The sequence below is a fragment of the Lepus europaeus genome, chromosome 6, assembly GCF_033115175.1.
Source record: "Lepus europaeus isolate LE1 chromosome 6, mLepTim1.pri, whole genome shotgun sequence".
Taxonomy (NCBI): Eukaryota; Metazoa; Chordata; class Mammalia; order Lagomorpha; family Leporidae; genus Lepus; species Lepus europaeus.
This window is the reverse complement of record NC_084832.1, coordinates 129,490,873-129,514,239: the sequence shown is the minus strand read 5'-3', so window position 1 is coordinate 129,514,239 and position 23,367 is coordinate 129,490,873. Positions and strand designations below refer to the sequence as shown.

Here is a 23,367-nt window from a genome sequence, read left to right as displayed (position 1 = left end):
GAAGACCTGCCCCTTAGCTTTCTAATGAGAAAGTTCAGCCTAGCCCTAAGAGTAAATGCAATTGTCTGAACAGGAGTGGACAGAACTGCCAAGTGAAAGAGCCACCAATGGACGAGGTGGCAGAACAAACAAGAAGTACCTGGGAGAATCTGGTTTACTTGTGAAATTTTTGCCAACCTGATAACTGAATAGCACAAAAGAAGTTGACATTTCTGTCCATATGAATACAGTCTTCACTTTGCTCTCAGTGTAGGGTAAGCAAGGCACACTACTTCTCGACAGTGAGTGAAAAGAAGCAAGGGTGGGGCGTGCTCCAAGTTTCTGTGATGTCCCTGGTCTCATCGGAGTCAAGCCTCTCATAGGCTGGCTGCCCAGGACAACACGTCTGAAGCTAAAAGGAACCGCCGGGGAGTATGGGTTCCCAGGGGCTTTGTCTCCCGGGAGCTGTCCCTGAGACTCCTGTAAAAGGGAGCAGATAATAGCACACACCCAGGCGGTAGGTAAACAAGATCAGAGTGCACACCAGGGCTGTGACAGCGCACCAGGAAGTCACCCCTAGCTGTGCTCAGCTGCTCCACAAACCAGTATCTTAAATACTTTTTAAGACGGTGAAGACTTTGTGAATGCTTATGTATCCCTAATATTAAGACAAGTCAATATTCAAGAATATATTCAGATTCAGAAAGATACATATCTTATGCTTTTAACTACTTTAGAAATAATTTCATTAAAGTTGAAAACTGATTTTTACACAGAAAACTATGTATGTGTTTTGAAAGATCTATTTCTAAATCTGATAAATACATTTATCTACTTTTGAGAAAGGACTATGTTCAGGTTCAGGTTGATTTGCTTCTCTATTTGACTAAGTTATAGGAAACATTTGCCATTTGTCTAGAGTCCTTACACAAGAACAGTTCAGGTGACATAAAATTCCTCACTGACAAAACACACTAGGCTTCTAGCGACAGCGACAGGAAATAGGACAGAATTTTGTTGTTGTTTTTTTTTGGGGGGGGTATAAAACAAGGCTGCAGGTGGTTGTGCGGGTCTAGAAAGAGGGAGCCACACTCAACAAGGGCCAGGTTCCTTTCCATTTTTTCTCTCCTCCCATCTTAATGGGTGGTTCTTATCACTGAGCTTGCCTCAGTAGAACACAGTAGCTAGAACTCCACCTTCACATATTCATTAGGAAATCATAAGTTGGATAGGGAATAAAACAAACAGGGTCCTCAGGTGCATCCAGCTCCACTTTAGGGAGCCCTTCAGAAAAAAAAAAAAAGACTCAGCCAACTGTTGATTCCCATTAGTCTCAAGTTAATCACATGACCACATATAGTTGCAAGGAAGAAGAGATACAAACTTTCAGCTGAGTACCTTGTGCACCAAAAAATAAAAAATAAATAAAATCAGAGTTTTGTTGTTAAATAAGAGTATTGCATAGTTAACTGTCTATCCCACCAAAACCTATTACTGAAGCATTAAAAATACACGTGTTCCAATAGAAGTAGTTTAATGACCTCTGCACAGTCCTTTTCTGAGATTCACTGTCCTACTGTTCCCATTAGTGGCATCAAAATCTTCACTATGAAGCAGTAGTGAGTCAAAGGTTAATCCAGGCTGGATCCTGATCATGAGGTTGCAGTTTTTAGGTAGTTCCAAAGAGGTTAAAGAACTACAACTCGCATATCCTCACCGAGAATCTTGCTCCCCTACTCCACCAATTACTTCTTATGAATGGTTTTTTTCACTTTTTAAAAAAAGGTTTATGTATTTATTTGAAAGGCAAAGTAGGAGAGAGAGAGAGGGAGGGAGGGAGGGAGGGAGAGAGAGAGAGAGAGAGAGGGAGAGAGAGAAAATATCTTTCATCTCCTGGTTGACTCCCCAAGTGGCCGCAATGGCAGGTTCGGGGCCAGGAGCTTCTTCCCGGTCTCCCACCTGGGTTCAGGGGCCCAAGCACTTGGACCATCTTCTGCTGCTTTCCCAGGTGCATTAGCAGAGATTTGGACCAGAAGTGCAGCAGCTTGGACTTGAACTGGTGCACACGAGATGCTGGCATTGCAGGCAGAGGCCTAACCTACCATGCCACAATGCCAGCCCCTCACCATTTTAAAAGCAACAAAGCAAACCAAACCCTGTCACACAAAGCGTGGCTTCCCAGTTCTGCTTGCACCATCTTCCAACCAAACTGCAGAGTCCAGCCCTGTGTCCAACTACCAAGAAAAGCTGCAGCTGTCTCTGCTTTGAAGACAAAATACTTAGAGGGTATGGAAATTTGCCCCCTTTCTGGACTCAGCATCTTTTGCACATGCCACTTAAACATCAATGAGGCTTTTTAAGTGTTGGTGAACATCAGTGAAAAGATAAATAATGAGAAAGCATAATGTGTTCAAGTGGTTTGTGAATATGCCCGTTAGCCATTTAAATAACCCTCCCCTACATGAGATGTTTGACTAGAGAGTAAAAGAGTGAGCAAGCATGCGTGCCATAGCTGAGGCACTTTTCCAACCCAGACTGAAAATTCCACCATAAATAACACATTAAAATGCTGGGTGCTTTGTGCTGGCTTGTACTGTGATTTCAATATGCATCCTTATCATTATCAATTCTTTTGAGCCAAAATGTTCCCTGTTTCTTTCATTAGAAAGTACCTATCATTTATTAAGATGACTTCAGTCTGGGATCCACCAGCGAGAATAATAAAGAGATATTATTTGATGGAATTGATCTTTAACCCAAACTCTTTGCTCTGTTCCTTTGTTGACTCACTCCTTCAAGCACCACAGTCTAATGAAAATGAATCAATCTTGTTATATATTTCATTTTGTTAAATTGTTAAAGCAGTCTTGCCAGTGTTTTATTGTGGATTGTTAGGAGTTGTAATTACTTGCATATAATAAAAGTTAATTTTAGTCAAGCTATGTTTCTTAATTGCTTGGTCTTTTTTATGAGTTGGAGTTACTTTTGTCATTTGATACTTGATAAATCTAAGGACGTACGATAAAGAGGTACTTTAAAATACTCATGGGGAAATGTAAACGAAAATCTTTTGGGTACAAAAAAATCCATGTACATGAAGAGTCTTCAAAAAGTTTGTATAAAATGCTTATTATGAAAAACTACGCCTGAATGAAAAAAAAAAAAAAACTATGCCTGTAGATCAAATTTGTCCTGCATGTACAGTTTTTTCTTGTTTTGTTTGTCAAAACACCTTGACAGCAAGTACTCCATTTTAGAGCACCTGAGCCTCCATCCTGAGAAAGCCCTTCCACCGTAAGACTCTGGTCTGAAACTATGATCTAAAAACAAAAGCAGTCCACTACATTACACTAAGAAGAGCATACCAACCCCCTAGCATGATTGTTCAAGCTTAAAAACAGATAGGCGGCACCTGGGTTAATGATCAGATTGTGATTTGTCTATTTCCCACATGTGATTTAGGCCAATACCTGGATTAAAGTCAAGATTATCAATGGAATTGTTAAGATTGTAACTGGAATCATCAAGACTGTAATTGATATTAATTTTGCATAGGCCTTAAATGGTTAGCTTGATCCCAGTAACCATTTCCCCCCCTTCCTGTTTTTGTGGGTTTTGCCTTTGTAATTCCTATCACTTTGGGGTAGAGAGTTCTTTGGGGCATGAGCCTACTCTTGGCTGCCACCAACAAAGGACTCAAAAATTTATCAGTGTGTGGCACTCCTCTGTCAGCACTCCCTAAGGAACAACAGTTTAACACAATTTAAAGAGACTTCACATGAAGTATCAATTTCTGATAACACTTTAAAATCAGCAGATGAGTTACCGTGGGCTTCAGCCTGCACAGTTGGTCAGCTGGAGCTGAGAAGCAGCAGCTTCCTGCAGTGGGAATGAGTCTCTATCTGGGTACCGGCGTCATTTCTATTATTTAACAGCCCTCGTATGAGTTTGCATTTGTGATCCCCAACACAGGTCCCAAACTTCAGCTCCACCAAACCGTAGAGTAGGAATTCTAAGCCTGTTTTTCCAAACTCATGATCCACTTTCCTCCCTCTGTTAACTACTGCTGTTCTTTCACGGGCAGTAAGTACTGAAAAAACCAGCCAGCTTGGCCAAAGATGATTCGACACTCAAGCCAAGGAGTATAAACTGTTTTCTCCCAGTAATTTTGAATTCAGATTTAGAAAATCTATATAATCTTTGCATATAGCTAGAACTTTGGTTGCCCTTTTGGGAGGTGTAGGGTGGGCTTCTTTTGACCTCACAAGTAGATCTTGTTTGAGAAAGAGTGGGAGAGAAGTAGAGATAAAGCCAGGACCCACTACTGGGACCCATAACATTGTCCTTGAGTCCTTACAGTAAAGACATCTTGAAACAGTTTCTGTGCCTTTAACAATCGTCTGAGCCTTCAAAATCCACTGACTCCTCTTCTCTATGCCTCAGTTTCCAAATCTTTCAGAGTTAAAGAAAAAAAAAAAAAAAAAACCCTGATAATACTTCAGCCCGTCAGTCAGAATTGTTTATGCTCAAGTCTATATATTTTTTGAAAACTGTAAACCATTCCAATCTAAGGCATATGTCCAACGCCTGAGAATACAACAGAGTGGGGGCATAATTGTGGCAAGAGGAGAGCAATGCACCCCGGGCTCCTGCAGCTCTGAGGCCCGGGGGTGACGAGCGACTTCCAGGGCATGCCACCGTGGTTCCAGCTGAAGTGGACTTCGCTCTCCCCTGGGACAGATGGACGTAGGAGGCTCGTTCCCTCAGGGCCAGGGCTTTTGCCAGCTTTCTGAAACTTCACGTCAGTCGGGTGAAAAACGGCAGGAGAGAGCCGCGAGGGGCTCGGCGCTCGGCGACGTCCCCCCAACCCCGGTCTCTGTGCGGGAAACAGCACGCAGCGCTTCGGCCCCAGCGGCCAGGCCGGCTGCTTGGCCACCAGTGACTTCTGTTGTTCACCACACTTGACGCTGTGGGCCTGAGCCAAGTGCTTCCTCCTCGCCGGGTTGTCATTCTGTGCAGGTGTTGGTCCCAGGCCCCCAACGCGGGGCTTGCTCAGAGAAATGGCAGAAAGGCAACCCGGAGGCCTGCTCCTGAGTGAACGCAGCTCCGGCACGGCGAAGAACCGTCTCTCTAAGCCTTGCCAATTCACTCAGCCACGCGCACAACCCCTGACGAGGACGCGCTGACTGAAAACAAAAGCCCACAGCCCGCGTGAACCGACTGCCGGCCTCGGGGACACGGTAGGAAGCGGCCCTGCTCTCCAGGTCAACCCGCACGGACGGCAGGGGAGGAAGCCAGGGCGGAGGCCACGCGCCCCCCCTCCCCCCGCCCCGAGCCGCCATCGTGTGTTCGACGGACCGTCGTCTCCGCGCCTCATCCGCCACAGGCCGTGCGTGAGGCGTGGTTGGCGCGCAGGCCCGAGGCCGAGCGCCGCGTGTCTGTGAGGCGGGACACGACGGGGCGCAGCAGGGCGGGCGCGGCGTCGCCGGCGGATGACGCGTTGGGGCGCCTGGGCTTCGCCGGGCAGCACGGCTGCCGGTCGCAGGCGGTGACGCATACGGCGGGGAGGCGGTGCGTCGTGGAGAGATGACGCACGGGGCAGGAACGCCGCGGGGCGCAGGAGGATGACGAGCGGGGTGGGGCGGGGCGGCCGCCGCGCCGCCACTTCCTGGGGCCGCCGGCCGGGGCGCTCGCCGCACTCGACGCTGGAGCCGGGAGCCCGCGGCCGTCGCCATGTCCCACCAGACCGGCATCCAAGGTAACGGCCTCCGGCTCCGCCGGCCGGGAAGGGGCTCCCGGGGGACGCTAGCGGGGCGGCTGGCGGAGCCGGTGCCCCGGGCGGGCCGGGCTTCGGCGGGCGGCGCTCGCGGCTTCCCGGTGCCCCCGGCGTGCGACCCGCGTCCCGGGCGCCGCCACGTAGCGGAGGGACCCGCGCGGGCAGGCGGAGCGGGGAAGCAGGTTCTGCGCGCGGGCCTCCCCCAGTGTCCGGCCGGCCGAAGTCGTGTCCGGATCGCGGGTCGCGCTGGACACCGCCCGGGGCGGCCCCCACACCCGCCCGGGGGCGGCGGCATCCGGCGGCGTTGGTGCCGGCCGCCGAGCAGTGGACGCGGCTCCCGAGGGCCGGCGCCCCCCGCGCGGCTCCGCACCTGACCGGGGTCCCGAGGGCCGGCGCCCCCCGCGCGGCTCCGCACCTGACAGGGGACCCGAGGGCCGGCGCCCCCCGCGCGGCTCCGCACCTGAGAGGGGTCCCCAGGGCCGGCGACCCCCGCGCGGCTCCGTACCTGACCGGGGGACCTGAGGGCCGGCGCCCCCCGCGCGGCTCCGCACCTGACAGGGGACCCGAGGGCCGGCGCCCCCCGCGCGGCTCCGCACCTGACCGGGGTCCCCAGGGCCGGCGACCCCCGCGCGCGGCTCCGCACCTGACAGGGGTCCCCAGGGCCGGCGCCCCCCGCGCCGCGGCTCCGCACCTGACCGGGGTCCCGAGGGCCGGCGACCCCCGCGCGGCTCCGCACCTGACCGGGGTCCCCAGGGCCGGCGACCCCCGCGCGCGGCTCCGCACCTGACCGGGGACCTGAGGGCCGGCGCCCCCCGCGCGGCTCCGCACCTGACCGGGGTCCCCAGGGCCGGCGCCCCCCGCGCGGCTCCGCACCTGACAGGGGACCCGAGGGCCGGCGCCCCCCGCGCGGCTCCGCACCTGACCGGGGTCCCCAGGGCCGGCGACCCCCGCGCGCGGCTCCGCACCTGACAGGGGACCCGAGGGCCGGCGCCCCCCGCGCGGCTCCGCACCTGACCGGGGTCCCCAGGGCCGGCGACCCCCGCGCGCGGCTCCGCACCTGACAGGGGACCCGAGGGCCGGCGCCCCCCGCGCGGCTCCGCACCTGACTGGGTTCCGGAGGCCGAGCGCGGCTGGGCCAGCGGCTCGCTGGGGGTGCGCTTGTGACGCCAGGGGAGCTTTCTGGCTCTGTCAGCCCAGTGCTGGTACTGTAGGTTTTTTGAGATAGAAAACTGTAACCAGGAGCATAAGACGGCGTGCATTTTATTGGCTTTGTCTTTGGTATTTACTGTTGTTTTTCATGGAAAAATACAGTCAGCTGTCGAGGGAAGTGTCTCTGTCCTAAGCTTGAACCTGAACCTGAAGAGAATCGAAGTAAGTTTGCAACATTGCAAACGAGCGTCCAGGGCGTTCTTCAGAGTTGTGATTCGGCCGTTACTGGGTGGGAGTCAGTGCAGTCCATCCACTCTGCTGTTATTTCTGCCGCAGAATTATCTAGCTCAAGCGGATTAGAATGAATATATTTTTAGAGTATACTGCTGCGTATGTGGTGACCACTGTCTTTTGTCTTTGTCATACCACTAAGAGGATGCTACATAATCTAAATTTTTCTTTGTGTTCAGTTTTCTCCCTTATATGTGTAGCAAAAGAAAGTATTCCCAGCTAAGTGTAAAACAATAGGGTTACTTTTCTTTATCTTTTCCCACAGCAAGTGAAGATGTTAAAGATATCTTTGCCAGAGCAAGAAATGGAAAGTACAGACTTCTGAAGATATCTATTGAAAATGGTTAGTTAAACATCTTAAAGTACTGTTTTTCTCTTGGTTCTTGGGTGTTGTTTTCAAACGTTACGTGTCAGTGATTTGCAGTAGTAATTAGTGTGAAGCAAATTCAGAGTTTGTGAGAGGTAACTTGAATTCCTCATGTCTCCTGTGTTTTCAGTTCTGAAGCTGACACATGGTGTGACACATGTCTTCCTCCTTGATTTTTTGTGTCTTGGTTTCTACACTACAATCCTTTTGTAATATCCATGTCTACGGGACTGAAAAAAAGTAAATAGGTGATTACCAAAAGCAGCAAAAAACACACATAAACTAATAGTTATTTGTGAATTATTTTTCAGTTAAAAAATTGTTTTGATATAGAAATACAAAATTTCAGACTCTCCCATTTTGATCACCTGATTGTAGCTTGTGCTCCAGAAATGATTACCTTGTTTGGGGAAGTGTTGAGAGCTTAAGGAGCTGTAATTTGATTCTTTAAGAACCAGTCTGTAAGCTGGGAAACCGGTTAAGTGGAACAATGTTTAAAGTCAGGAAGATTTGAAGTTGAACAATTACATATTTACTACTTGATCACAAATGAATATGTGAAAATATTCCATTGGCCTCATTTCTTAAATACTGTGAAATATTTGCTTTGAGAAAGTGATTTGTTTTTTCAAAACCTAGAAGTAAATCTGTTTTCCTTTTTTATTAAAAAAAAAATGCCAGAATAGTTTGTAAAACATGCAATTGTTCTTCTATACAATGTTTACTAAAAAGCAGCATGTTTTAGAAATACTGAGCTAATATGTTGAATGCCATACTCCCCAAGTAACTAGTTAAGTAACTCAAGTGGAAAAGTTGAAGTTTCTATTGTACCTCTGCAGAAGGATAATGCCACTTTTACTAAATAATTATTTTCTGGTTTTACTTTTTGTTTTAAGGGAAAATTTTAAAATAAGGAAATTCTAAAGATCAGAATAATTTGATCAATGCTTATACCTCCCCTTAATATCATCTTGTAACAACTGCTTCCGGCCTTTTCTTAAATTTAATGTTTTTCTGATACAGTTCCACTTCCTGACCTGTTCGCCCTGAGACAGCGGTGGGAGTTTTATATTTGTACCATCTCCTTTTTACATAAATCCCTAAATAGCTACTGTACTGTTTGTGTTTTTAAGTTCACATAAACCACATTATCCTCTATTGCTCTGAATGTTCCTTTTCCTGTAAATTTGTAATTAGCTTTTATGGAGCACTCATTAGTTGCTATGCACATATTATGTGTCCATGGCTTTCCTGATGAACAGTCATTCCCAGTTTTCACTGTTGTGGCATACTGTTGTGAACACCTTTGTGCAAACGTCTGAGAGGTTTTCTGTGCAGGTTCAGTTACACTTTTACCTCATTCTGCCAAATATCACCACACAGTAATTGTACCAACTCAGGCTTCTGAGTAGATTTTAAAATCTATAGCATTGTGCTCAAACAGGAGCTAAACCTGACTTTATGTAATACACCTTCCTATTTGTAGTTAAGTGTTAATTTCAGAAATTGTGTTTTTGAGTGACAGTACAGTTTTGTTTATTAAACTTATTTGACAGGTAGAGTTATAGACAGAGAAAGAGAGAAAGGTCTTCCTTCCGTTGGTTCACCCCCAAAATGGCCGCTGCGGCCGGCACTGTGCCGATCCGAAGCCAGGAGCCAAGTGCTTCTTCCTGGTCTCCCATGCGGGTGCAGGGGCCCAACACTTGGGCCATCCTCCACTGCCTTCCCAGGCCATAGCAGAGAGCTGGACTGGAAGAGGAGCAACCGGGACTAGAACCCGGCACCCACATGGGATGCCGGTGCCACAGTGGAGGGCTAACCAAGTGAGCCACGGTGCAGACCTCGGCAGTACAGTTATTTAAATATATCTCGTTGATAATTTATAGCCCAGACATTTTGGAAAGTAGAACTCTATTGACCCATTATTTAACCATTCAGCTTAACTGTTAGGATTGTTTTTATGTGTTCCTTTCTTTCTTGTGCTGTATATTAAACACTTTAATCATGCTGTTCGTAAAATCTTAATATCTGTTTTAATAGTACTTTATATTGTAACTGTATTGTTACCACCTTTTTTTTTTCCTCAACTTTTGGTGTTAACAGTGATTTGGAAATAACTACATATTATTTTATTCTCCTAGTGTTTATCAGACTACCACTTGGTATTTCAAACCATTTATATATCTTTAAATACTGCTTTTCACAGAGCAACTTGTGATTGGCTCCTCTCGTCAGCCTTTAGACTCTTGGGATAAGGATTATGATCCTTTTATTTTACCCCTGTTGGAGGACAAACAACCATGCTACATATTATTCAGGTTAGATTCTCAGAATGCCCAGGGATATGAATGGATATTCATTGCCTGGTCTCCAGATCATTCTCATGTAAGTAATTTTTAAGTTTGTTTATTAAATCATAGAAGGACATTTTTCTGAATGTTTCTAGGCCAAGTCAAGGTTAAGAAGCAGTAGTCATTTCCCACAGAAGGAAATGCACATAGAGAAAATCTTTGGATTGCTTATGTAAAATCAGGATAATGAACTTAGATTCAGAAGTCTTGCCCTTGAAATCAAAAGAATTAGCATTTACCTAAAATTTTTAATTTTACTGTCTGTATATTAAATGAAATGGGCCTCCGAACAATGAAACTACTTTGTCCTGAGAGATAATTATATTAAATCTGAGGACTAATTGAGTATTAATTTTTTTTATTATTCCCCATACATTGTTAATGGGCATGTGCATAGCAAGTATTTCTTTTAGGATTGTAGACTTAGTAAATAGAACAGAAGATAAGATGAGGATACGATCCCAGCACACAGAAGTGATACATGCCTTGGTGACAGCTCCACTCTTTACTGTGACCAGATCATTGCACATATATCCCTGGGTTAAAATGCTGCCTGGTGGCCAGTGCTGCGGCTCCCTAGGCTAATCCTCCGCCTGGGGCTCCGGATTCTATCCCGGTTGCTCCTCTTCCAGCCCAGCTCTCTGCTGTGGCCCGGGAAGGCAGTGGAGGATGGCCCAAGTCCTTGGGTCCTGCACCCGCATGGGAGTCCAGGAGGAAGCACCTAGCTCCTGGCTTTGGATCGGCGTCTCGGCCGAAGCATGCCAGCTGTAGCCGCCATTTGGGGGTTAACCAACAGAAGGAAGACCTTTCTCTGTGTCTCTCTGTCTAACTCTGCCTGTCAAAAAAAAAAAAAAAAAAACGCTGCCTGGTGGTACCCTGTGAATAGACAAGTATTCTGTTTCAGTTAAAGAAAGAAATAGTGCATTTGACCTTGCAGGATTATGAAATTATTTCTACTAATTGGTAGCTTTTGTTAGCAACTTGCCATAGATCTCTCCAGACTCTGTTTTATTGGTGTGTATTATATTTCCCTTTATCCCACATCCCTGATAGAATGGTATATGCCATAAGTGAGCCATGGATATTTGATGCTTAACAACCTAATTAGTAATATCTGATCTAGCTTTGAGTAAAATGTCGCCAGCAAGGTTACTTCATTTCAGTGTTTCCTCTTTGTTTAAGACACTGTTTTAAGTAGGTTGTTACTCTTGAGCTCATTTTGTGCTTTGACAAATGAGGAGTTTTTAAAAATTTATATATTTTCCATTTTAAAAAAGTTACATAGATTGAAGTCTACTTTAATAGTCATCGATAATGTGGAGGCTCATGTTTTTATGGTTGTTTGTACACATGTTTAATATGTTATGGTCAGTGGGCTTCAGTTTTAGCACAGTTTATTTTCAATATACTTGTAGATTTCTTTGTACATTCAGAATATTCCTTCTTTTTTAATGATGCCTTTTCATGTCTAATTGTGAATTTTCTCAACTGAATAGGTTCGTCAAAAAATGCTGTATGCAGCAACAAGAGCAACTCTGAAAAAAGAGTTTGGAGGTGGCCACATTAAAGATGAAGTATTTGGAACAGTGAAGGTACAAACCTAGGTTTTCAATGATACAATTAGAATGACTGATGAAGAACTCCTAGGTAATGCATAATTGATATGAAACTGCATGGATGAATCTATAAACTTAAGACTAAAAGAAAATGGTGTTTTTTTAATACATCAGACAAGTTAATGCTAATAAATCACTGTAATTTTGAATTCATTCATTTGTATCTTTGACATTGAGGATAAGAGGTATTGAAACATACTTATCCTTCTAAAATACTTACATGGTAATGATATGTGTTTAGGTATACAGACAAAAATTAAGAAAATTGAAATATTTTTGAACAGTTTTTTTGTGTGTGTTTAGAGCTTTTCTGATTCAGAAAGTAATGTAATCTAGTGCGTAGAACACAATTCAAAATGGGAATGTGTTTGTTTACAATTGATTGTAAGGTGGTTTTAATTTTATGAGCCTCAGTTTCTCAAACTGTGAAGTTTTGACAGGTAGACCCCTTTTGAGTTTTTTTCTCTTTATATAAAAAGTATGGTAATTTTCTCTGAATAATTACAGAAAAATTACTTAAATAATCATATAATTCAGAATCTAAAGGTCAATTATTGATAATTACAGGGCCGTTCCCCCTAAAGGCTAATTACAGTTGTTTTGTAGACTTGAGCATGACCAGGTTCATTGGCTAGCATCACCACCAACGAACTTCATACAAAAGATTTTCTGATAAAAACTTCAGCAAATGAAGAGTAGGTACTCTTCTCCCTTAAAAAGTTTTTTTTTTTTTTTTTTTTTTTAAGATTTTATTTATTTATTTGAGAGGTAGAGTTACAGACAGTGAGAGGGAGCGACAGAGAGAAAGGTCTTCCTTTCATTGGTTCACCCCCCAAATGGCTGCTACCGCCGGAGCTACGCCGATCCAAAGCCAGGAGCCAGGAGCTTCTTCCCTGTCTCCCATGTGGGTGCAGGGGCCCAAGGACTTGGGCCATCTTCTACTGCTTTCCCAGGCCACAGCAGAGAGCTGGATTGGAAGTGGAGCAGCCGGGACTAGAACCGGCGCCCATATGGGATGTGGGCGCGGCAGGTGGAGGTTAACCTACTGCACCACGGTGCTGGCTCCCCTTAAAAATTTTTGAAACTTTTAAAATAAATGATTAAAGAAAAGTAAGAAGAGATGGTAAATGATTTGTTTTATTTCTAGATAATAACTGATCCAATTCTGTGCTCACAGGAAGATGTATGCTTACATGGATATAAAAAATACTTGCTGTCACAGTCTTCGCCTGCCCCACTGACTGCAGCTGAGGAGGAGTTACGGCAGATAAAAATCAATGAGGTAAATTAGAACTTTGAAGCTCTTGTAATATTTAAATGTTTGAAAATACCATATTTATATACATATGGGGTTAATAACTACAGGAATGAAATTATATAGCTTAGCTTTATTCAGTTTAGTTTAGTTTAGAGACTGTTTAATATGTTTTCCAGAGAAAGCTGAAAAATGAACAGCAAACTACGTACCAATTTCCAGAGTTCTAATAATGTCTTATCAGGATAGTAAATCTTCCTACTGGAAGTATAACTGTTAACTTTGTATTTTGAATAGTTTGTAAATGGGAAAAGTGTGTGTTACATATTTAGTGCAAAAAGTATGTTAAATAAGTTTACCTGAAGCAGGTTGTGTTATTTCAGAAGCAGTGATGACTTAAACACAATGAAATACAAATTATATAGAGTGTTCATGTTTTCTTGAAGCTTTGTGAACACTGCTTTGATGGAGACATGTATGGAAGATTATTATTTGAGTCCAGCATATTAGAATCAATAACTTTCAGCCATATTATTATTACCATATCTGTAATGTGCTTTTGGTAGCCATTCTAATTGCATTGGAATAACTACTATTTTTTTACTGAAATTTTGTAGAAAAGTAGCCAAAACTAACCAGGCTAATAGGAGTCAGTCAGGGAAATGGTTGACTATCATCTAATAATAAATTGGTAGCAAAGATCTGTCATTATATTATTTTAGCTAAAGTCATTTAAGTAGAGCTTTTTATGTGATTTTTTTTTTTACACGTTTGATAGTTTGTTTTATTCCTTGCAATCAGAGCCCAGAGGATCGTATTGGGGTATGCATTTGCATATGTTCTATGATGTTTTCATTATCCAATATCATTTATGCTGTAGAATTTCCATTCATTTTTTTTAAGTAAAATTTCAATTTGACTTTTTGTTGCGACACTGCAAATGACACCCTATGCCAACTATCATTTATCAAATATAAAACCTCAGACATGTGCCTTGAAAGCTTTCTTGAAGTCTCCCTCTCTCCTAAACCTGCACAACTATGTTCTTAGTAAAGAAAGCTCTAAGTCTGGACCTTCTGCAGTAGTATACCTTGTTAAGTTGTGTTGTGTCTTTGTATACTGTTTGTACTCCTTGCAGTTCAGTGCATGTTGTTTGTGTTGCATTTTATGTCCTACAGAACAAAGTAAAAATCTATACATATTGTTCCTATATTGTAAAACTAAAGGTGTAATCTAATGACACTTTGAACAGCTTATGTAGCTCATTGAAATGTGCCAGATCAAACACACAAACCCTCAGAGCCCCACTAACCCTGCACACTAATTCAGACATTTACTCCCACATTTTCCTAAAGATGTTATCATGCACTCTGCATGCTTACACATTGCTAGCAGGACCATGAACAAATGTGAAAAACGATTTGCTTTTTAAGTTCATAGTGTTGTAGTATTAATTTTAATGGTAAGCTGGGCAAGGGTTGAAGGATGCTCTTTTACAGATATCGAGTTTTCATATTTTTGCAGTTTGATGCTGCCAAATGCTAAAACTTTGCCAGTGAATTAAATCTTTTAAACCCAGGTACAGACTGACGTGGGTGTGGACACTAAGCATCAAACACTACAAGGAGTGGCATTTCCTATTTCTCGAGAAGCTTTACAAGCTCTGGAAAAGTTGAATAACAGACAGCTGAACTATGTGCAGTTGGTAAGCAGTGTGCATGACTGTTACAGTATGGCTGTTCTTTTTGTTAACTTACCTTGCATAAGGTTTATTTGTAATGGGATTTAAAAAATTAAATTTGCTTCCTGATTTAATTACAAAAGCAACAAATGTTCATTATGGAAAAGTCACACATCCCTTGTCTCTTTGTTGTTGTTTTTTTTTATTATGAAATTTTAACTTAATTTCTACCTATGTCTTAATGTATTTTGTTTCTTATTGTCAGGAAATAGATATAAAAAATGAAATAATAATTTTGGCCAATACAACAAATACAGAATTAAAAGATTTGCCAAAGAGGATTCCTAAGGATTCAGCACGCTACCATTTCTTTCTGTATAAACATTCCCATGAAGGAGACTATTTAGAGTCCATAGGTAAATGATACATGTTTAACAAGTTGTCTTCGGTTTGCTTGTTGATATTTCTACAGTATATTTGTATTTCTTTCCCAGAAGGCTTAATTGTACTTTTATGAGATTTATGAACTTGCTTTAGTTGATATGCTAATCATATGTTGGTATTTCAACTTGCAGTTTTTATTTACTCGATGCCTGGATACACATGCAGTATAAGAGAACGGATGCTATATTCCAGTTGCAAGAGCCCTCTCCTGGAAATTGTAGAAAGACAACTACAAATGGATGTGATAAGAAAGGTAGACTTGCCTGTTTTAAATTCGTCGGTTTTTGCTAGATTTTTCTTGCCACTTACATGTAGTAGATGATGTATAATTGTGATTCGTAAAAATGACAGCAAACCCTTCAGCACTCCTCGTCATGACCTGGGAGGCTGCCACCTCTGTAGCTATGGCCTCTCTGATTCAGTAGCTACAAGCCACTTATACTGTTTAAATTTAAATGTAAATTCACATCAAGTGTGGACTTCAATTTCTCAGTCCTGCTAGCCACATTTCAGGTGCTCCCTTAGATACGTGGCTTGTGACTGCTGTGTTGGGTAGTGCAGAGTCCTGTCCATTGCTGCTGGACCTGTTAGTAACAAGGAAGTGCAGTCTCCATTTTTAAACCTGAGTGACGGGGTGGTAAGGGATCTTTCCAGTTGTTAGGGAGGAAGGGAACAAGCATACGAACTTGAATTTGGGGAACTAAGAAACCAGTTTCCTTAAATTTATTTTCTTAAATGCAAATAACACATGGGAGAGATGGTTTATTCTTGATCCCCTAACTCTGAAAAACTACCATGATTTTAGGTACTGAATCCTGCAAGCCTTTGAAAATCTTAAGAATCACTTTAGCATGGATAGCAACTTCTACAGTGGGGCACCTGATTTTTTTCTGTAAAGGACAAAAGATAAATACTCTAGGCTCTGCCAAACCACAAATGATTTCTGTCATGTGTTCTTTGAGGGTTTTTGTTGTTTTTTTTTTTTTTTCCCCCCAATCTTTAAAAACATGAAGCAATCTTAACTTGCACTTCAGTTAACCTGCAGGCCATAGTTTGCCGACTTCTGGAGTTATTTCAGGGACACAAGTGATGAAGTAGACCATGAATAATGTTTTCTGGGATACTCACATGTAGTATATCAGAGTAACTGGAGAGTGAAGTGGTGGCTTCTCTTTTTAAACACTACTTAAATTGGAACAGGAAGAAGGAGCCAAGTTGGAAGTGATAATAGCTGAGCATGTATGAAAGCAACTCAGCCTTCTCCCTCAACCCCTAGAAAAGATGCAGTATGTAAGATCACTGACCTCAGTTTTTGGAATGAGTGTTGTGTCTTGGTCAACATTCATACCTGAGAACTGGCTTATTGCGTGTGTTGGGTTTAGAGTGCCATGCTTGTTTAAGTTGTATCTCACTGCTAATCTCATCCTTACAGATGGAGATAGACAACGGGGATGAGCTGACTGCAGACTTCCTTTATGAAGAAGTGCACCCCAAGCAGCACGCACACAAGCAGAGTTTCGCAAAACCAAAAGGTCCTGCAGGAAAAAGAGGAATCCGAAGACTAATTAGGGGTCCAGCTGAAACAGAAGCCACTGCTGATTAAAATTGTTGCATTAAACATTGCAATACTAGTTTTTTAAAAGTCCAGCATTTAGTACAGGAGAACTGAAATCATTCCATGTTGCTATAGAGGAGGGAAAAATTGTACTTTTTGAAAAACGGCACTTTTCACTTCAGTGTGTTTTTAAAATTAATGTTATAGAAGACTCATGATTTCTATTTTTGAGTTAAAATTAGAAAAGTGTTCAACATAGTAATATTTAATTTTGTCACATTGTTTTCATAGAGTGTTGATTCCACACTTTCACATAATTCTTAAAGTTTATATAGTTGAGCCAATTCCAGAAAAGTCTAATGTCTTAAAATAGAGTATACTTCTTGTTACTCTTCAGTGAGTCAGTGAGTCACTTTTTAATGGAAGAAAGACCTTAAATTGTTCACACTACGTGATGAATGTGTTAGGGGCCAGGTTCGATGACTTCATAACCTGAAATATTGGTGTGCCTGTGAAAGCGGGAAGTTGCTCCCTTGAGGAGTGGTGCTGTCAGGCTAGGATCACGTCTGCAGCTGTGGGGAGAGTGCTTGGTTGCAGCTGTCTTTTTCTACTTGACTTTTTTTTTTTTTTTAATGGCATTAAAACTTCAAATCAGTTCACTCTGAAATTTGAAGGGTACCAGGTTTTTTCTATGCTGCAGGATTTCTGATGACAGTGAAAGACTTTGAACACAGCCTTAGGAAATTCTAGTGCTTTAAAAAAATGTCCATTTTCAAAGTCATTGTAAGTACTGTGAGGCCAAATATGTACGTTCAGATTGAAGTTTAAATTAATAGCTTTCAAAAGGAAGCAGAGTCTTAGACATCAAGATTGATGTTTTTCTTCATGGAAAATACATTTTTTGAAAAGCTTCCTGAAGCCCCCTTGTATTTAGAGGCAGTAGTGCTCTGTTTTGAGAAAATACTCAGATTTTAAAATGTTTTAACGTCCTACTGTTTATCAGCCTGATATGGATAAACACTTAAGAATGTTATTTCATTTAAAATCTTTTCAAAACACATTTGTTTTCTAAAGCTTCATTTTCGGTTACAACCTAGAAAGATTTTGAGCCTCATCTTTACTTTGATACTTGAAATTGAAGGAGCAAGGACAGTTCATGGTGAACCTGTTGAGCCTGCTGCAGGGCCATACCTGTGTGGAGTGTTCAAAATGAACTCTGGGTATCTGGGATTTGGACTTTCTTGATCTAAACTTTATGCTGCATACAACAGATTTCAAATGCACATTTCATAGTATGAAATATGAAGCACTCATTTCCAAACCTTATTATCTAAGGTAATATATGCACCTTTCAGAAATTCAGTGTGTGTTGAAGTAAAGCATATTAGAATAATTATGGGTTGACAGATTTTTTTATTAGAATTAAGAGTGTGTGGGGCTTTTTGTTTACAAGTAATCAGACTAATAGTTACATGTGCAAAATAATTGACAATGTTGCACTTGTTTACTACAGATAGTTGTTCCATGAGTGCAAACATGAACACTCTCAACACACAATCATTAGGAAAGGAGCAGCTGTGTTGCAGACAGCAGCTGCAGCTTGTCACTTCTGCCAGGAAGCCTGGGACTGATGAGACGGAAACAGTAGTGAGCGTTTCCTGTACCATCCATGTGCAATTGTACTTTAGATCCCACTACACTACATCAAAGTAATGGACATTCCAGAGTATAGATGTGATTATATAATCTTAAGTGTTACGACACCAATGATTGCTAAAATCAGTGAGTATAACTCATTGTTTACAGTATGTTTTAGCTGGCACTAGGTGGTGAATAACATATTCCCAGTACCTTTATAGCAGCGAAGAGTTAACATGCCTTCTGTGGATGTTTTATAAGTGCATTTTATATCACAATAAAAGTTTTTCTCTTTAAGTTGTATGTTTTGTTCTGCTTTTCTTCTATAACTTTAAAAAATATTTTGGATAATTTTGCATAATTGAATATGTCGTTATAGGTTAGAAATCCCTTTCATTAATTAGCCTGCTTAAGTTCAGAAAAGATTTCAATTGGGTTAAAACCTAGGTAAGAACAGTTGTGACTATAGAATGCTTGAATTGGGATTTTCCCAGCATGGTGGCAGTAATAAAAACGTCATGAATTAGTTCATATTAAGCACCCCAGTAAGTTAGGGTGACCAGCTTACTTGACAGTAAATTCAGGTGACTTGCTGTTCTTTTGAAAAATGTTGATTGCTCTCGTTTGTGTGCAGCTGAGTACCACGTCATTTTTATTAGGGACACACCACCGAACAGATGTCTTTGGTAACAGTGTAGGAAGACAATATGGCTGTTGGATGAGCTGTAACAAGAGCAGGGGGTTACTCACATCTAGAGCTTGGACATCTCCACTGCAGGGTACCTGGCAACGATCAATCTTTGAAGAGTTAATTTGTGCTGCTTATGCTGTCAGGAGACTTTGGAATAAATTAGCGTATGATTTACGAGCTGTACAGAGACTGCAATAGAAAGTTTATGTAAGTGGCAGCAGTCTACGTATCTTCTACATGGCCAATCAGGCAGAAATCAATGAAAAGAGAAGCAGAGATAGTGAAGGTGAACAGGTCAGATAACCTTACAAGTATCTTCACCCAAGTAAACTCAAGTGCCCTGATGCCTTGATGGCCAATAGAGGAAAATGTCTGTCATACACCCTGGGATGTAATACTCTGTCCCCAGGACAGAGGTAGAAACCCAGGAAGAATGTCTCATCCTTGGTCTATTGCTGTCTCAGAGTTAAACACAAAACATAACTCAGTTTGTAATTTTTTTTTCTAAGTCACAGTACGTGATAATTGTCCCTGTACACTGGCAGCCTTTCTCTATAAGTTTGGATGTTGTCAAAACCTTTTAGCCAAGGGAATCTACCACAAACAGTTCAGTGTGTAATACCACCACCTAGCACTGCCTTACTCATTTGTACATTTCCATCTACATTTGAACACTTTGTCCTGCAGTTTCTAGAGAACACAGATGTTGTCTCCTATTCACTGTATTTTCTTTGCTTTTATAAGTTCTGAGCCCATAGAGAACAATCTATAAATACTTGCTGAACGAGTATTTTAGGCAAGAGTATTTCCTAAGATGAAATTCCTGATTTCCTCAGAGGAATGAAATCTCAGCATTAACTTTGGAGATCGCTGCTGTTGTCTCTACCTTGACCATCTCTGAGATGAGAATCTGAAGGATCAAAAAGCCATTTCTCCATGTTCACCCTTGTAGTGGAATAGTAACCTAGCAGGTCCACATGGATCTGTGGCCATTTAAGGCCATGGAACCAAAAAGTGGGAGGAATAACCACTTGGAAATTATTCTCCCAGGCCGGCGCCATGGCTCAATAGGCTAATCCTCCGCCTGCAGCGCCGGCACACCGTGTTCTAGTCCCGGTCGGGGTGCCGGATTCTGACCCAGTTGCTCCTCTTCCAGGCCAGCTCTCTGCTATGGCCCAGGAGTGCAGTGGAGGATGGCCCAGGTCCTTGGGCCCTGCACCCCATGGGAGACCGGGATAAGCATCTGGCTCCTGCCTTCAGATCAGCGCGGTGTGCCGGCCGCAGTGCACCGGCCGCGGCGGCCATTGGAGGGTGAACCAACGGCAAAAGGAAGACCTTTCTCTCTTTCTCACTGTCCACTCTGCCTGTCAAAAAATAAAAAAAAAAAAAAAAAGAAAAAGAAAAAAGAAATGATTCTCCCAATGATTATATCAGAAAAGCAAAACATTTACTAAATATTCCTAACCCCTGCTTGTTCCTCACAGACTATATTGAGAGGAACTCAGAACTGTAAAGCTTTATTTGGCCAGCTAGTAATCAGTGGGTCAGAAACAGGAAGAAAAGACAGTTGTTCCCCTAGGAATGGGCTACGCCTGCAGTTCTCAACCCTGCTGTTGCTGCACAGTGGTTCAAGGGGTCAGTGTCCTGAAGGCATCAACAAGTCTCCAAGTATGCAAACCTCTATCAAAAAAGTCTTTCAGGCCGGCGCCGCGGCTCACTAGGCTAATCCTCCGCCTTGCGGCGCCGGCACACCGGGTTCTAGTCCCGGTTGGGGCACCGATCCTGTCCCGGTTGCCCCTCTTCCAGGCCAGCTCTCTGCTGTGGCCAGGGAGTGCAGTGGAGGATGGCCCAAGTGCTTGGGCCCTGCACCCCATGGGAGACCAGGATAAGCACCTGGCTCCTGCCATCAGATCAGCGCGGTGCGCCGGCCGCAGCGCGCTACCGCGGCGGCCATTGGAGGGTGAACCAACGGCAAAAGGAAGACCTTTCTCTCTGTCTCTCTCTCTCACTGTCCACTCTGCCTGTAAAAAAAAAAAAAAAAAAAAAAAAAAAAAAAAAAAAAGTCTTTCAAAAATCATGCTCATTTTTTTGTTTCTATAATAGATTTTAGTAAGCATATTCCAAATGAACTTATCAATTCGATACCATCAGAGGCCCTTAATTTCTGCCTTGAGAGGAACAGTGCAAATCACACCCAGTGCAGGCTGAGGACAGCTGCTGTGTTGTTTCTTCCCACAGTGGAGAAACTCTCATAGGCTTAGGGGTTTAAGGTGAAGGAAAGGTGTGACAGCAAACCACAGCAACGTCACAGTAAGTCACCCTTGGCCCACTTTGCTCTCTGAATCCTTCCTCTTGGAAATACATCGGCCACCTGCCAACCTGGCATGACACACCATAACGTTCAGGGGTTACCACACTAACAACTCGAGTTCTGAGCCCCAGGTCCCCTGTGATTTGCATGACTGTACAACTGTGCTGCTGCTCATCTTCTGTGTGCAGAAGCCTTGCTGCAGCGTTCACGTACTCCAACTGCCCATCTGTCCTGGTCTCAGTTGTCTGGACAGACTCTTATTCTGCTATATTGCTTTCTGCCTCATTCTTGGGTCTAAAGTTCTCAGTTATGGGTGCAACTAGCCAAGAAGCCATTGTTAATGCCTGCTTGGGATGGTTGACTTAAAAAGAGGTAAAGTTCAGTTGTATCTGAGAGTGTTGCTGAACCTAGTTTTCATAAATCTGATATTAATTTCATTCGATGAAATGGAAACGTCTACCAGATAATATATTTGCAATATTATATATGTGCGATTTTCAAGATAGTAAAAGTTTACTTTCCTAATTTTAATGTGGCTTGGTCATATACCACAAGCAGAGTTACATATATGCAACCTTACATATAGGCTTTTAAGAAATAGTTAAGGGGGCAAGCGCTGTGGCACAGCGGGTTAACGCCCTGGCCTAACGTGCCGGCATCCCATACGGGAGCCAGCGCTTGAGACCTGGCTGCTCCATTTCCGGCCCAGCTCTCTGCTATGGCCTGGGAAAGCATTAGAAGATGCCCCAAGTCCTTGGGCCCCTGCACTCATGTGGGAGACCTGGAGGAAGCTCCTGGCTTCGGATCAGCGCAGCTCTGGCTGTTGCAGCCAACTGGGGAGTGAACCATTGGGTGGAAGACCACCCCCCGCCCCCAACTCTTTCAAATAAAAATAAATAAATCTTTAAAAAAAGGAAATGGTTAAATTATCACTTTTTAAAAGTAATTTCTTTGAAAGAGTTACAGAGAAGGAAAGACAGAGACATAGATAAAGAAGTCTTCCATCCACTGGTTCACTCCCCAAATGGCCAGGGCTGGGCCAGATTGAAGCCAGAAGCAAGGCGTTTCATCTGAGTTTCCATGTGTGTGCCAGGGGCCCAAGCAGTTGGGCCATCTTCCACTGATTTCCCAGGTGCATTAGCTGGGAGCTGGATTGGAAGTGGAGTAGCCAGGACTTGAACTGGTGCCAATATGGGATGCTGGTGCTGCAAACAGCAGTTTAACCCACTATGCCACAGTGCCGGCCCCAAATCATCATCATTTTAAAATAAATACTCATGTAAGCATTATCAGTGTCATAAACCATGCTGCATCCCAAATTCTGTGGGTTCCTGTTGAGATTAATTTGAATTAAGTCACTTACTTTATTTTCAATTAACAAATGTTTCTTTTAACAATTTCCAAGTGATCTGGTACTCCATTTTCTAGGAAGGCATTTTGGGAAGATCTACATGGACACTGAAGACAGCCAGCATCTACAGCCACGGCTCACCTTATCAACTTTTTTTTCCTTAAGATTTATTTATTTGAAAGGCTGAGCTATGGATAAAGAGACAGAGTAACAAATCGTTTACCTGTTGGTTCACACCCCAGCCAAGTCTGGGCCAGTTTAAAGCCAGAAGCTAGAAACTCTGAGTCTCCCACAAGAGTGGCAGGAGCCATACTTGGGCCATCATCTGCTGCCTTACCAGGCACATTAGCAGGAAACCAGATGGGAAGCAAGGCAACTGGCTCTCAAACTGGCACTCTAATATGAGATGCTAGCATTGCAAGCAGCTGCTTAACTGACTGTGCCACAACCTCGGCCCCTTTGTGGAACACAAAAGCCGTCATGTGGTATCCAGCGCTGTGGTTCAGCAGGAAAGCTGCTGTCTGCAGCAATGGCATCCTATATGAGCACGGGTTCAAGTCCTGACTGCTCCACTTCCACTCCAGCTCCCTGCTAATGCACCTGGGAAAGCAGGGGAAGAGGCCAAAGTGCTTGGGCCCCTGATGCACACATGGAAGACCCAGATGAAGCTCCTGGCTCCTGGCTTTGGCCTGGCCCAGCCCTGGCCATTGCAGCCATTTGGGGAGTGACCAGTGGATGGAAGATCTTTCTGTCTCTGCCTGTAACTCTGCCTTTCAAATAAATAAATAAATCTAAAAAAAAAAAAAAAAAAAAAAAAGCCACCACGTGAATGAACAATGGCAGATACTAGGTTTTCCTTCTATGTGTAATTTTTCTATCAATGTTCATGCTTACATAAATTCCTTCTTTCTG

The 23,367-nt window shown here is 43.3% G+C and overlaps 2 protein-coding genes across 2 annotated transcripts in view; one reads left to right on the top strand and one right to left on the bottom strand.

Annotated features, from left to right (window-relative positions):
• TMEM117 (transmembrane protein 117) overlaps positions 1-5,354 on the bottom strand; it is a 522,463-nt gene extending 517,109 nt beyond the window's left edge. The window contains exon 1 of the mRNA XM_062195101.1: positions 3,806-5,354. The gene's annotated coding sequence lies outside the window, so the exon portion shown is untranslated. The remainder of the gene's footprint in view (positions 1-3,805) is intronic.
• A 295-nt stretch (positions 5,355-5,649) lies between these two features.
• On the top strand, positions 5,650-18,399 carry TWF1 (twinfilin actin binding protein 1). The gene is made up of 9 exons (XM_062195099.1): positions 5,650-5,737; positions 7,461-7,538; positions 9,769-9,947; positions 11,410-11,505; positions 12,707-12,811; positions 14,364-14,489; positions 14,731-14,881; positions 15,041-15,162; positions 16,342-18,399. The coding sequence occupies exons 1-9, from the start codon at positions 5,713-5,715 to the stop codon at positions 16,510-16,512; spliced, it is 1,053 nt and encodes a 350-aa protein (XP_062051083.1). The 5' UTR covers positions 5,650-5,712; the 3' UTR covers positions 16,513-18,399.
• The last annotated feature ends 4,968 nt before the right edge of the window (positions 18,400-23,367 follow it).